This window comes from Eubalaena glacialis, chromosome 7, assembly GCF_028564815.1.
Source record: "Eubalaena glacialis isolate mEubGla1 chromosome 7, mEubGla1.1.hap2.+ XY, whole genome shotgun sequence".
Classification (NCBI taxonomy): Eukaryota; Metazoa; Chordata; class Mammalia; order Artiodactyla; family Balaenidae; genus Eubalaena; species Eubalaena glacialis.
The window spans coordinates 68,411,569-68,425,795 of NC_083722.1; the positions used below are offsets into that span (position 1 = coordinate 68,411,569).

The 14,227-nt window shown below is 47.1% G+C and overlaps 1 protein-coding gene across 5 annotated transcripts; it reads right to left on the reverse strand.

Annotated features, from left to right (window-relative positions):
* ZNF620 (zinc finger protein 620) lies at nt 1-9,947 on the reverse strand. Of its 5 annotated transcripts, XM_061196584.1 has the most exons (6): nt 9,341-9,947; nt 8,507-8,588; nt 6,256-6,329; nt 4,598-4,724; nt 4,046-4,125; nt 1-1,828 (listed from the first exon to the last, which is right to left on the reverse strand). In XM_061196584.1, exons 4-6 carry the CDS (start codon nt 4,675-4,677, stop codon nt 825-827), a joined length of 1,164 nt encoding a protein of 387 aa, XP_061052567.1. In that variant the 5' UTR covers nt 4,678-4,724; nt 6,256-6,329; nt 8,507-8,588; nt 9,341-9,947; the 3' UTR covers nt 1-824. The 5 variants fall into 5 exon arrangements, with proteins under 5 accessions (XP_061052567.1, XP_061052568.1, XP_061052569.1 ...); XM_061196585.1 differs by lacking the exon at nt 8,507-8,588; XM_061196586.1 differs by lacking the exons at nt 8,507-8,588; nt 9,341-9,947 and adding an exon at nt 6,515-6,575.
* Between the last annotated feature and the right edge of the window lie 4,280 nt (nt 9,948-14,227).

The window sequence follows — 14,227 nt, forward strand, 5'->3', positions numbered from 1 at the left end:
TGAGGGTATAAAATTCTGGTGGAAATCATTTCCCTTAGAATGTCAAAGGCATACACCATTGTCATATGTCAAGGTTGCTGTTGAGAAATCCAATGCTATTCTTACTCCTGATCTTTTGTTTTCCCTCTCTAGAAACGTTTTAACATCTCTTTAAACCTGGTGCTTTGATCATTCACAGTGATGGGCTTTGATGTAGGTTTCCCCCCAATCCATCTTGCTGGGCACTTGGTGTATCCTTTCAATCTGGAAACCTTCCTTTGATGTTTTTAAGTTTGGGGGTTTGTTTCTTGTCTTTTCTAACTGTAAAGAGAGTTCATCTTGGGGAAACAAGGGTTAAGAGAACCTGAGGAAAGTTTCATGATGGAAGCTGAGAGTCTGAATTAAACATCCTAGTGGGACAGGCCAGAGGAGCACGCGTTGCAGTTATGCAGAGAGAAGCAGCAGATGTTTAAGAATTAGCACAGTTAGGGACTTCCCTGGTGGTCCAGTGGTTAAGAATCCACCTTCCAACGCAGGGGATGCGGGTTCGATCCCTGGTCAGGGAACTAAGATCCCACATGCCACAGGGCAACTAAGCCTGCGAGCTACAACTAATGAGCCTGCACACTCTGGAGCCCACGCCACAACTAGAGAGAAGCTGGTGCGACACAACGAAAGATCCTGCGTGCTGCAATTAACACCCCACGCAACCATAAATAAATAAATAAATAAATAAATAAATAAATAGAATTAGCACAGTTCAGAGAAGGCAGTGATGACATTATCAAAAGCATGAAGATGGGGAGAAACAAGAAGAGGCACTGTGAGCCTAGCTGTGGAGAGTGCTACTCTTGGATAGATGTCTTCTGCACGTGGAGTTTCTGATGCAGGATGAACCTTCCACACCAGCTAAAGGTTTTCCCACACACCTTACACTCGTAAGGTTTCTCACCAGTGTGGACACGCTCATGCTGAACCAGGGTGATTTTCTGATTGAAGGCCTTCCCACACTCCTTACATTCAAAAGGTTTCTCCCCAGTGTGGATCCGCTGATGCTGAGTCAGGGCTGTGTTGGAGCTTAATCGTTTCCCACACTCCTTACATTCGTAGGGTTTCTCCCCAGTGTGCATTCGCTGATGGACGATGAAACCTGAGCTACAGCTGAAAGTTTTCCAACATTCGTCGCACTCATGGAGCTTCTCCCCAGTGTGGAACCTCTGGTGCTGGAGGAAGACGGAGCTGCAGCTGAAGGCCTTGCCGCACTCCCGACACTCATAGGGCTTTTCTCCAGTGTGGGTTCTCTGATGCTGAATCAAGGCCATATCTGAACTGAGACCTCTCCCACATTCTTTGCATTTAAATGGTTTCTTCCCAGTGTGGATTACCTGATGCCGGATAAGTAAGGAATTATATCTGAAGTATTTTCTGCATTCTTTGCATTCAAAAGACTTTTCACCAGTGTGACATCTCTGATGTCTGTGGAAGTCTGCCATCCGAATGAAGCATCTGTCACATTTTCCACACTTATAAGATAGCTGACCACTAGAAACTGTCTGATTCGTAGTGAGTTGTGTGCTAACACTAATGTATTTTCCCAGTTTCTCACACTTCTCCCTGCTCTCCACAGCACAGGCCTCCTGATGCCTGGTTGACCCATCTGTGAAATCTCTCCTCGTTGAGTTTGTCCTCTTAACCATCCCGTGGCTGTGCTGTTCTAGGAGGCTCCTGAAGCCAAGGTGCTGGGGAACATTCCCTGGCAGCCCTCCTAATGTCAGTCCGTGGGACTCTGCTTCTTTGGAAATGTGTTCTTTTGGCATTGATTCTTCCTTGTCAGTTCTGGTCTCCCCGCCTGATATCATGAAAAGAAAATGCAAGTGTCAGCCCCCAATATCACAAAAAGAAAATACTTATGCTAAAGAGGAAACAGGATCAAGTGGTTCTGATTTGCCCTGAGTAAGGGGATATTTTCCAATATGTACACCAAATGATCAAAGACTACCACACAGCAGAGCCCCACAAGTGGAACTCTGTGAAAGAGGCCAGGGAGGCCAGCGAGGCCAGGAGCATCCCCGTAAAGAGCGTGAAGACTGGAAAACAGCAGAGTCTGTTAACTAGGGCAGAAGGACCAATTGCTGTCTCCCAAGGGGATCGGATGGATCAGTGCAGATGTAAAGAAGTGACGAACGGAGAGCCCGAGGTGAGAGAAAGACCGCTGAGAGTGGAGAAGAAGGGCCAGTCGAGCAGCTCAAGTACTACAAAAGGTCCCACAGGCTGAAATTCCTTAAGAGCTGCTTATTTTTTTAAATGTTATCCATGTCATAATCTTTGAGAGAGACCCAACCTCTGTCGTCAAGTTGGCTCTAGTAAAGCAGCAGGCTCCCATGCTGCGGCTGAGGGGACCACGCAGGGCAAACACCACAGCATCCAGAAGGAAGGGGAAGATGTGCAGGCTTGCCTCTAAAAGAAAAGAGCACTGGACATGTGAAGAACCCTTCCAAGAATGGACATCAGTCCTAGAGACGACCACATAATGATCATTGTCCTTTTTCCTAAAACTCTATAGAGGATGTATATACAGTCTAACACGACAACATGGAATGTGAAATCCTAAACTAACTAAAAAGGAAAAACTAATATAATCATCAGCACTGGGCCAGAGAAAAACCTCATGTGTTTACAAGCAAACTGTTTAGAAAATATTTTTTTAACCCAGACAACCTGAAGTCTTGGGGTCATATCCAGAAAAGCACACGAGGCTGGAGCGGCGAGGCGGTGGGGAGCGATGTGCATTATTTTTTTTAAATATTTATTTATTTATTTGGCAGCGCCGGGTCTTAGCTGTGGCACGTGGGATCTTGGTTGCGGCGTGCGAGATCTTTTAGTTGCAGCATGCAGGATGTTTAGTTGTGGCATGCAAACCCTTAGTTGTGGCATGTAGGATCTAGTTCCCTGAGCAGGGATCGAACTCAGGCCCCCTGCATTGGGAGCACGGACTTAGCCACTGGACCACCAGGGAAGTCCTGCGATGTGCATTATTAATGGACATTCTCTGTAAAGAGTCTGAAGAGCAAAGGAAATTTTAACAGGCAGAGAATGGGTGAAGCAGAATAACAAAGGCAAAAAATATATATATAAATATACTATGTTGTTATTTCTAATTCTCATATCAATACCTCTCAAAATGAGGAAGTCATTCACCTTTCATTTACAAGTTTTGCTTCAAAAGTTCATCTGTTAAAAAATACATATACATATATTTTTTTAATATTTATTTATTTATTTATTTAGGCAGCACTGGGTCTTAGTTGCAGCACGGGGCATCTTTATTGCATCATGCAGACTTCTTAGTTGCGGCACGCGGACTCTTAGTTGCGGCATGCATGCAGGATCTAGTTCCCGGACCAGGGGTCTAGCCAAGGCCCCCTGCATTGGGAGTGGGGAGTCTTACCCACTGGACCACCAGGGAGGTATCCTTATATTTTTAAGTGTCCATGGAGGGAAGATGAAACAAGAATGGCAGGATATAGGTGGACTGTTGAGGTAAGGGGTACACTGGGTGCATCGGGCTGGTGTCTGCATATGTGTGAAAATTTCCATTATAAAAATAAATTTTTAATATTTGTTAAGTTAGTGTTTGGGAACACATACTTCAATTTCCCATACAAATAATGTACCCTATGGATACGTAGATTGCCAGACAGGCCCCCAGAAGTCTATTTTCCTCATAAGGTGGCTGACATCCTCATCTTTGCAAAAACAAACTGATGGAAAAATAAAATGTTTCCACATGACAGGGATGAAAAGAGCTGCTCAGACAGTGTCCCTTGGCAGGTGGTGAGGTGGAGAGGCAAATGTGAACACGCGAAGAAACCTTGCAGCCACACCCTTCTTGGAAGAGAAGGGCCCTTCCTCACTTGAGGGAGGCAACCACTATGAATGCAGAGCATCACATGTAACGATTCCAGATGAATGAAAACAGTCTCACAAGAGAGGAAACACTCTGTGCATATTGAAATGTGAAAACAAGAAAGCAGGCTAAGCAAAAAAGGTAGGGTCTCATACTCACGGGTTCCCAGGGATCGAGGCCCCATGGCAGTTCCCCTCGCTCCAGATGAGAGACCAGAACAGGTCTGGTGAACGAAACAGCTGCCCAGGGAGAAAGAAACAGGAAAACAAAGGTAGAGGGAATCATGAAGCAGGGTCACCTCTCAGCCCTCTTTTTCTCCAGTGAGCCAGGTGGGGAGAAAAAAAGTGAAGTCAGCCTGTGCATCTTAGAGGACAGAAAATTCCCACAAAGCAGGGCAGAGTCTTGGAATAATCCTCTACTCAAGTTCCAAATATTCAGAGAACTTGAAGACAGAGGCAAAGGCTCTGGTGAGCTCCTGACAGCTCTTCATTTCCCTCCACACATGGGGCAGAGTCCCTCCCAGGGTTAGAGGACAGTGATTTCAAAACCTGGGAACCCAGGGCTCTCCCAACCCAGTAGCCTCTGGGGAGCTCAGCCTCCAGAGCAACTGCCCACAAGGGTTATTAGAGACCCCACAAAGTCAAAGGAAGAAAGAAGCCAGGATGCTCAAAGGGCAGAGGCAGACAAGAGCAGGGAGAAAAGATATCTCACCTAGGGAAGCCACATTTGCATAATTCTCCAGCATCACCTCCCTGTACAAGGCCCTCTGCGCAGGATCCAGGATGACCCATTCATTCTGGGTGAAGTACACGGCCACATCCTCAAAGGTCACGGGCTCCTGAAACAAGAGGTTCTTGCTCCAGCCCTGTGTGAGGGCAGAGGAGCCTAAGTAAAGGGCAGAGACTTACTGGGGCTGGTGTTATTGCCGAGGACAGCTATCCAGTGCTCAAGCCCCCTACACCCCTCTCCGCAGGGGCCAGCCCTCAGCCAGCACTGCCCTCATCAATAGGGGAGCCCCAGACTCACTGCATCCCTTGTGGTCATCCCCAGCAAACAGCCCTTCCTTCACCTGCTGATCTCTGTGTCGACTCTGCTGTGTCCTGCTCCGTGTGCCTATGGGTCTCTCTGGCTCCTCTCCCCTACCTGGGTTTTGTGTGAACATGCAAAAGGGAAATCTGTATAAACACAGCCCACAGCACTTTTGTACTGATCTCTACTCCCTCCCTAATCCCGCTAAGGTCACTGGAGCACAAAGGCCCAACAGGAGAAGAGTCAAATCAGACTAGAGGTATTAACAGAATTTTGAAAGGCAGAAAAAGGATAAATGGTAACTGACACAGAAGAGAAGGGAAAGCTGAATCTTAACTGCTGGTGGAGGAGGAAGCAAACAAAAAGGAGCCTGATTCACACCACAGAACAAAGGATGAGCTCTGGATATTTTTTAAGTGTGAACTGCTTTTTGTAACTTGGTAAAATATTCTTTTTTTTTTTTTGAGTTTTTATTTATTTAAAAGGAAGTTTGTTTTTTGTTTTTGGGGTTTTTTTGTTTTCTGATTGAAGTATAGTTGATTTATAACTTGGTAACACATTCTGTTTCAAAGCACCAGGGAGAAGAGAGGACCCCCAGAGTATATAGGGAATGAATGAAAAATACCTACACAAAAGCACATCACTGAGAAGCCTCAGAAAAAGAGACTTAAAAAAAGATCCTAAAGGCTTTCAGAGAAGGAAAACAACACACACATGAAGACTTGGGAGTCGAGATGGCAAAGTAAAAGGAGCCATGTTTTTTAAATGCTGAGGAAAAACTTGCACTTCTTATCTAGATGGAGTCAAAGGGAACAGATTTATCCTTCTGCCTGAACCAAAATAAGACAAATTACATAAAACAATGGTTTTCAAGATACTGGGTATCAGGCAATGAAGGGCACCAATTCCTGAGAGATGGGAAGCAGAGAGGTGAGCCCTGGGATTCTATAAAAACACTACTAAAATTGCTTTATCCAAGCAAAGACTTTTTCAATCTTGTGGACAGAAGTGAAAAGGGTCTTCCTTGTATGCTGTGATGCAGATTTCCACTTTTTAGTGCATTTCCATTTTTCAGCCCAAACTGCCAAATCTATCCCAACCAATCCCCCACACTCACTTGTTTTTTCCATCCTGATTATGTCTTAGTTTGGGAATTCTCATTTCTCCACTCCCCTTAACTCCTCCCCTTCTCCAAACACACCCGACAATGACAGATGCACAACGGAAGCCACAGGCCTGGACCTGGATCTGGATGCAGAGCTGACACCTGCTCTCTTGACATCAAAAGGGTGAGAGGGCAGGGAAGGGGAGCCACAGAGGCTGAAAGGATGCTCGCTCACCGGGCGCCAGGTGATCTGGAGCATGGCAGGCGTCTCTGCTTCGCACACTGCCCTCCAGGTCCTGAGATGTGACACTGAAAGGAAAATACAGAGGCACGGGTAAGAGTGATGCTGCCTCGTACCCTGCAAATACCTTCTGTCCGCCTCGGCCCCTTTTCATTCCGCTACCCCTCACCACAAAGGCAAAGGGTTTGGAGAACCCGGGGAAAGTGAATCTGTTACCCGGACACCGGCACCCGCATCCCAGGAAGCCACTAACCCCGCGCGGTGCAAGCGAAGAGAAAGCATGGGACTGCAGCCGGCCTCTGGGAAAGCTTCCAACAGGTTCAGTGGCAAGTGCGTTAACCGTCTCCCCTCCTCTCTAGGAACCTGGGAAGTTTCCCATCTCTGTGGTTCCCTATCGCAGCTGCAGCCGTCCTGTCTGTACTTTGAGAGACGGCAAAGGACAGAGCTGCTGGCCGGAGGCTCGGGTCCTGCAGCGCCCCCATTCGGTAGCTCCTCCGGGGGATGTAGTCTGGCTGGCTCAAGCCACAGAATGGTTTCAATCCTGGGAATTACCCAGGGTTCTCTGGCGTTCACTACTTCTGGTTGCCCTTCCAGGTACTGAGGGGACCATTGCTCCACACGTGCCCAAGAGGCCTGGGTTCTGTGGCTACACCAATGTGGGAGGATTGGAAATTGGAAGAGTGGAGCCCATCACTTCAACAGCCAGATGTGTATGGGTTGAGAGCATAGAGCACCTGGTCCAAAAACCTGGCCGCTGTACCACTTACTAGCTGTGGGACCAGCAGCAAGTTGCCTTGCCTGTTTCATTGTTAAATGGGTATGATGGTGGTACCAACCACAAAGGGCTGTTGAAGGTTAATAATTAAATTCATGGATTGGCAAAGTGTTTACAGTAGTGCCTGGCACGTAATAAGTGCTTACAAGTTTGTGTTGTTTTTAGAGATACAAGTGCTGCTTGGGCTCCAATGTGTGACACAGTGTAGGGAAACAGCTATTAACATTTAGCCTTAGAGCCCTTTCCCACCGTATACCCAGATGTGTGTTCCAGGCCCAACCTGGAGAAATTCACTGCTTCTACCCAGAAAGGTTTTAATTACAAAGGCATCTTCAGTTAGTTCAACTACATGACAGAGGGCCTGGATGGTAACAGGAATGGCTTCTCTTCTGTGACCACAGGTGCTACAGTATCCAGAGACTTTTCCTCTGCTGTCTCAAATGCCCAATGTTGGGGGCCTTTCACGCACCGTGTAACCAGAGTCTCCTGCACTTAGGCATCTGCTGCACATTGCTCCAGCCCAGCTCCCTTTTGTAACTACACATATAAATAGATATTGAAACCAAACAGAATCATCTAGACAGCAACCGCAATCCAAAAGGAAGAATTAGTATGTTTTTAAATACATTAAACAAATGTATTACTTTGTTGCAATCAATTCATATTCATTAATTAAACTTCCTTGCACTAGTCACTTAAATGGTCTTTATATAATAGCTAAGATTTATGGGAGCTTAATAGGTGCTAGAAACTGTGCTAAGGCTTTATAAGCATCATCACTTTTCATTTTCACTTCTGAGATTGGTACTGTTACGTTCCTCACTTTACAACCAAGGAAACTGAAGCCAAAGAGGTTTAGAAGTAATCCGAGACCACACAGCTAGAAAAGCCCATTAACCAATACCCGTGCAGTTTCTCCTGGGAGCTGGAAAGCATTTTAAACACCATGGAAACATGAAAGAATTCTCTGGCTCCACACCCCACAGCCTCTGCTGCACTACTCAGTCCTCCTTTATTTCCCCAATAATTGTCTGAACTGCCTAATGTCATCGGTTTTGCAGTCCTCCTCCTGCCCCTCCTAGATTCATGCTCTACTCATCTAGCATCCCCAGGGTGTCTTCCAAATTCTTCTAAGTTCCATGGCCTCCAAGGACAGGTGCGAACTACTGGCACAGGAGACCTGCCTGTTGGTAGACTTCATCTGTAGAAACTGATGTGGATTTCTGGCAGGTGCTTCCACCTCATGCAATTAAATGGATCTTCTGAAAATCATGTCCTCTCTGTAGCCAAAGGTATCTCCCACTGGGGATAATCTCATCTCACCTCAAACCACTTTTCCCCAAACACACCCTCACCCGCACAGACACACATCCACAGCTGCCTGGCAAAGGGGAACCCAAGTCAGGCCCGAGTCTGGCGTAGACTTCTCTGAGAGATGATCTAAGAAAAGCTGTCAGGAAGCCAGCTCACCTGGGACCACGCTGTCTGAAGCATGGCTGCCGTCCCCTGGCTTCCTGCACTGCTCTCTGATTTGGGAGAGGAAGTCTCAGATCTAAGGAGAAAAGAGCTCCAAGTGAAACTGCCCCTCTCTCGCAGCCCGTATGTGCATTACTCCCCTTCACATCTCTCACCACCATCCCTGGACTCCCTTAACTCTTAGGACAATGACTGCCCTACCACTCCATGGCAGCCCGGCCCCTCCCCTCACCCACAGAGTTATAACTGCTCCATCCACTTGCTGGCAAGGCACAAGGCTTCTCAAAATATGTCACAACACTACATTATACAGAACTGAGTCTCGGCTAGAGGAGAATCCTGGCCTCAGTGACTGCTTGGGTTGGAACAGAAAATTTTTACTGAATATGTCCAGTGACCCTGACCAGTGACAAAGATTCTGTCCTTGACCAGACTCTTGGCAGGCTCCTCTGAGCCCTTTCTCCGCTAGGCCTTCAAACCCTGGCCTATGAAGACATGAACAAGACATTAACATCATCTCTAGCAGTTCAAGGCCACATCCCTAGCATGACCCTACCCCGTCTTAGAGTGTCTGCTTGAGAAAATTCAAGGTTGTCTAAAGAATGTAGTGCTTGTTCCACCCAACTCCTGAAGATAGGGCCTCTGTCTCCCAGTCTCTGTGGGAGGGGGTAGGAGCCTAACTTCCATAAGCGCCAGTTAGCAAACCCAGACGGGTTTCACTTGACCTCCCTGTTTTACTGAGTCTCCACTCGCCCCCTCTCTACTCTCTCATTCTCCCTTTCAAAGACCGGGTCACCTCTGTACAAGCCGAAGCTGAGTTCAGTTCACCTTGGACACTTTGACACGATGACCAAGAGAGGTCTCCTCTGGAGAGAAAGAGGGCGCCTGGACCGAGAGGGGCTACAGCACAAAATGCAGGTGGAGGCTTGGCAGCGGGTCAAAACAGGATAAAGAGATGCTCAAGTGGACCGGTGGGTGATGCTGGGCGCACGCCCGCTCGGAGCGGCGGGAAGCAGGCGACGCCGACATCTCCAGCCGCCAACAAAGAAGGCGGGCACAGAAAGCCCTTCGGAGGAAGACGAACGAACCCGCCACCGCGGGCAGAGGCGCGGGCCTCCTCGGCCAGGCTCTTCCAGGTCAAGGCTCTCAAACCAGCCAAGACCACGAATGCGCCGAGCCACCTCGCCTCCGAGACTGGGCTCACCCCGGCGGACGTCCAGCACAAGCGTCCACTCTCCCGTCGGAGGGCGGGCTCCCCCAGCCAGCGCCGAGCCGGAAGGACGGCGGGAGCCCACCGTCCGCTCTAGGAAGCCCGGAGGTTTCCTCTCGGTGGTGCCAGTCCAGGGCGCTCACGTGACCCTCCTGCTTCGCCTGGCCCTATCTTCGCACGTTGGAGATGGCCAGCGGCGGCAGCGACGTTTTTGTGGCAACCCTGCCTGCCTAGATCTCAGCGGCTGGCTGCAGATGGGGCCGCAGCAGGGCTGGTGCAACTGTGATCGAAAAGCGGGGATTCTTGGCCTCCAGGATGTGACATCATATATGGAAACAAATGTTTGTATCTCTTCTTAATCCCTCCCTATTCCTGGGACAAAGTCCAAGGGTGGACTGGTAAAGATTAACCTAACAGTCTGAAGTTGGCTCAATCGCTGTTCCTTCTAACTTGTTAACAAGGCAAAATTTCACATACTAAGTGCTAACTTTCCCGGAGAAGGCTAGAAACTAGAGAATTAGCTCGATTTCACACTATAAATGCTGAGGACTGTCAGCGGAGCGCATTACAATTTAAACTGAACTGTAGGAGCAGACAGAGGTCTGCCTCACAGCTTGCCTAATCTCTGTTATGTGTATGGTACAGGGAGTGTACAGAATGAGATCTCCCTGAAGGTGCTGCTTAGAAGTCTCAGCTTGGCGGGATGAGGGCAGGGGAGGGGGCAGTTAAGGGAGATGCAGGGAACACCCTGCTGGAGGCTTATTCCTTCCAGAGGTGTGGCAGTGGTAGCTAGATTAAGGGAGAAATCATGCAGCCACATTGTTTTTCTGATCAACAACCCAGCTTCCACTTTGGAGTGACTGTGAACAGAGAAGGAAAAGCGGGAGAACTATAACCAGAAATGAACTAGATGGAGAGCTATAACCAGGGAGCCAGCCTTGCCACTGCTGGGTCAACTACACACATACACCCCAAAGGAAAAGGCCCAAGAGCCACAGAGATTCACCCTCACTCAACCCATAGCCAGAAGTACCTGTCTACCCCAAACACAGAGCACAGAGGAAATCAGAGGGGTTATCACTTCACATAACCCCACCAGCAAATCTACCCCCAAACCAGCCAGTCACAAGCCAACAACAAACAAAAGTCTGAATGCACAGACCGAGCTTACTGTGAGCCAGGAAACGTTAATGGAGGATGATCAACACATCCAATGGAAGGCTATCAAAGATAAATTGCCCAAAGATTCCAGGCAGTAGGGAAAAAAATATCCTGAAGTTATCTTCGTTGCCAGGAGACATGGAGCAATAGAAATGAGGGAAGATTGTAATCGAAGAAGTCAGCAACAGATACCTTTTGGATATTTGCCCCCTTACCACAGGGTGGGGCCCCAGCAGCCTCATTACACTGTATGAACCACCCCCCAACCCCCCACCAGAGGAGAGTAGGCCAGAAGCGAACACCGAAACTGGGCAATTCAGACTCTCTCTCCTAGGAATTTGGAATTAAGTCTGGGAGAGTCTCAATTGGGGCTGGCCCCTGGAGTGGAGTTGTAAACTGTGGGACCTGTGGCAACTTCTGCCTTGTGCCTGGGGATGAAGAAAACAGGAATTCAAAGAGGGGAGAGGAGATGGGAAGCGAGGAGCCTGCTGACACTGAGCCCAACTGTGCCGCCTGTGGTTCTGATTGCTTGGGTTTCCAGCCTCCGGACCTCCCGGCTGCAGTCTTGCCCTTGGGTGTCAGGATGCACGCAGGAGTCCTTATAATAAATTAAGTATATTTTAGTTAATTCAAGTAGGTCTCTGCTATTCTGAAACAGAGTCCTACATAACGTACTAAGCCAAGTCACTGGTAAAGGCAAAAGTCTCAAAACTGAATAACTCAGGTAAAATGACACCCACATACCTTTCTAGATGGAAGCAGGCAGTCCTCATGCAAATTGGGGGGCGTGGGGCGGTCAGCTGGTTATATTATTTCACTTTCAGAGAAAATAGAAACTCCTGAAAGAACACTAAGTTATTTTTTTAAATTTATTTATTTAATTTATTTACTTTTGGCTGCATTGGGTCTTCATTGCTGCGCACAGGCTTTCTCTAGTTGCGGTGAGGGGGTGCTACTCTTCATTGCGCTGTGCGGGTTTCTCAGCGCGGTGACTTCTCTTGTTGTGGAGCACGGGCTCTAGGCACGCAGCCTCAGTAGTTGTGGCGCACGGGCTTAGTTGCTCCGCGGCATGTGGGATCTTCCCGGACCTGGGCTCGAACCCGTGTCCCCTGCATTGGCAGGCAGATTCTGAACCACTGCACCACCAGGGAAGCCCCAGAACACTAAGTTATGTGTGAGTTTATTTTTACACGTGTCCTTTCTGTGAGCTACATTATGGCCCTTTTCAAAAAAACTCCTGAGTATCTAATTAAGTGCCAGACACCTGGCAATGCTGGTCCCTGCATCAGAAAGGACGGCACGTCGCTCACCTTTCAGCACCTAGTAGGTGCTGTGGAGGCTGTGTAATAACATTCAATTAACAACAGGAAAAAACTCTAAATGCCTGTTGAATTAATGAATAAAGGAGGAAATAAATGAGAAAATAAAAGTCACCAAAGTCAGAAACCCATAAATCTCTTGGCTGTGAGCACTCAAAAGCCACTTTCAGCCCAGAGCAGATCTGTTTACTTTTCCCTCACTCCTTGCTTTCTTCTCATGGTATAATCTGCTCCCTTCCAAACTATATTTAGAAGTTCCCCTTTTCTGAAGTCTGGCTAGTTTAGAGTCTCTCACCCCCACCCTTCCTTGCTATAATCCTCCCAGGTGCCCTGAGCCCCTTCCTGTTTAATGGTGTTTTGGGAAAATAGATAGGACAAAATTTATATAGTTACACACACATATATACATACATATTACATATAAATATATATTATTATATGTTTTTGACACACACACATATATGTGTGCATGTGTCAGAAATATGTATGATAAAGAAACCACAGTTATTGTCATTTTCCTATATTTTGACTGCTTTTCTTAACAATGATTCTGGATGAGGCATCTTTGCATATTCTGGAAGCTCTTACCACAGCTGGGTAAGTTTTGTTTCTGCCTTTTAGTCCCCTGAATTCTATGTATTGCACAAACTTTATCAAGGAATGAAAATAAAGAAAATATCCTTAACATCCTGCCAACCTTTTAAATTTCTCCCTGTGCTGAGGGAACTTTTTGGGGTAATAGAACTTTTCTGTATCTTGGTTACACAAATGTATTCATTTGTCAAAACTCACCAAACTGTATACTTTTTAAAAGGGTGAATTTTACTGTCTATAAAGTATATCTCAATAAGCCTGACCAAAAACAAAACCAAAACCAAAACTGCCTTTCTTTGCCCTCCCTTACAGACTTAATTTTATGGTGTTATAATGACAATGTATGTATCCTTTTCTTAGTACTTACCCCCATGTAATTATTTAAAGTACCCTTCCATGTCACTACACTATCCTGAAGCAGTGATTCTGAGAAAGGTCAGGGCCTCTAACCACTGGATGGACAGTGTGGCCCAGCCAGTGAGATCATAACATCTGGTAAGATTAGAGTCCTTTAAACTCTTCTCTTTGGTGTTACCAAAGCCGTTCATTAGGAAATTAATTCAAAAGCACCACCCCTCACAAATGAATGATAGGGGACGTGGAGTAGGTGTGATAACAGGCTGAGGCACGTATGGTAACTGATCAGGAATGAGCTCTCTTCTAAGGCAGGAGCTACAGCAAGTCACTGTTGGGTTTCTCTTCTCCTTCCCTCTGGCGTTCCCCAGTGTGATGCCAACAGCATCACCCCATGTATAATTTAGATATACACCCAGGCACCTGCCCTCAATTGCACAAGCCCAAGTCACTTTTTGTACCTACATAGTTGAGTGGGCACTAAAAGTAAACAATGATATGGATGGGAACAGCAAAGAAACCCAAACAGAAAAAGCACATCCCCTTTCAATCATATTCTTGTCACTGATTATTTCCTTGCACTATAGCTTAGTTACACAAGATCCTCATAATGGTCATTATCAAGGTAATAGAAAATCCAAGGCTCAGATTCCCCACAATGAAATTTGCTACTGGCCCCACCAAATGGCCCTCCTTAAATCCTGAAGGTAATCATTGGATACTTTTTCTGATTACTTCCCCCCACAGACTTTGCGTTTTCCCTACTTGTTGAATTACGATGGCCCATCTCATTGTAATGCCATCCCCTTAAAGCCCAAAATGTTCTGCCAACTCTTCCAACTCTAGTAGCCCCAGAAGGCAGGAGCAGACTGATGGTAGGCCAAAACTGGGCATGATAAAGAGCAAATACTACAGGGAGTTCCCTGGTGGGCTAGTGGTTAGGATTCCCAGCTTTCACTGCTGTGGCCCGGGTTCAATCCCTGGTCAGGGAACTGAGATCCTGCAAACTGCGAGGCATGGCCCAAAAAAAAAAAAAAAAATACTACCGTTTGCTACCCAGGGGATAGAAGAGGGTAA

Bases quoted from the DNA above. Each gene is read 5' to 3' on its own strand.
- ZNF620 (XM_061196585.1), bottom strand. From the start codon at position 4,677: ATGGGTCATCCTGGATCCTGCGCAGAGGGCCTTGTACAGGGAGGTGAT. The intron at 4,126-4,597 runs GTGAGATATCTT...CTCCCTGGGCAG, and splicing joins TGCAAATGTGGCTTCCCTAG to CTGTTTCGTTCACCAGACCT. The intron at 1,829-4,045 runs GTGAGTATGAGA...TCATGATATCAG, and splicing joins GCCTCGATCCCTGGGAACCC to GCGGGGAGACCAGAACTGAC.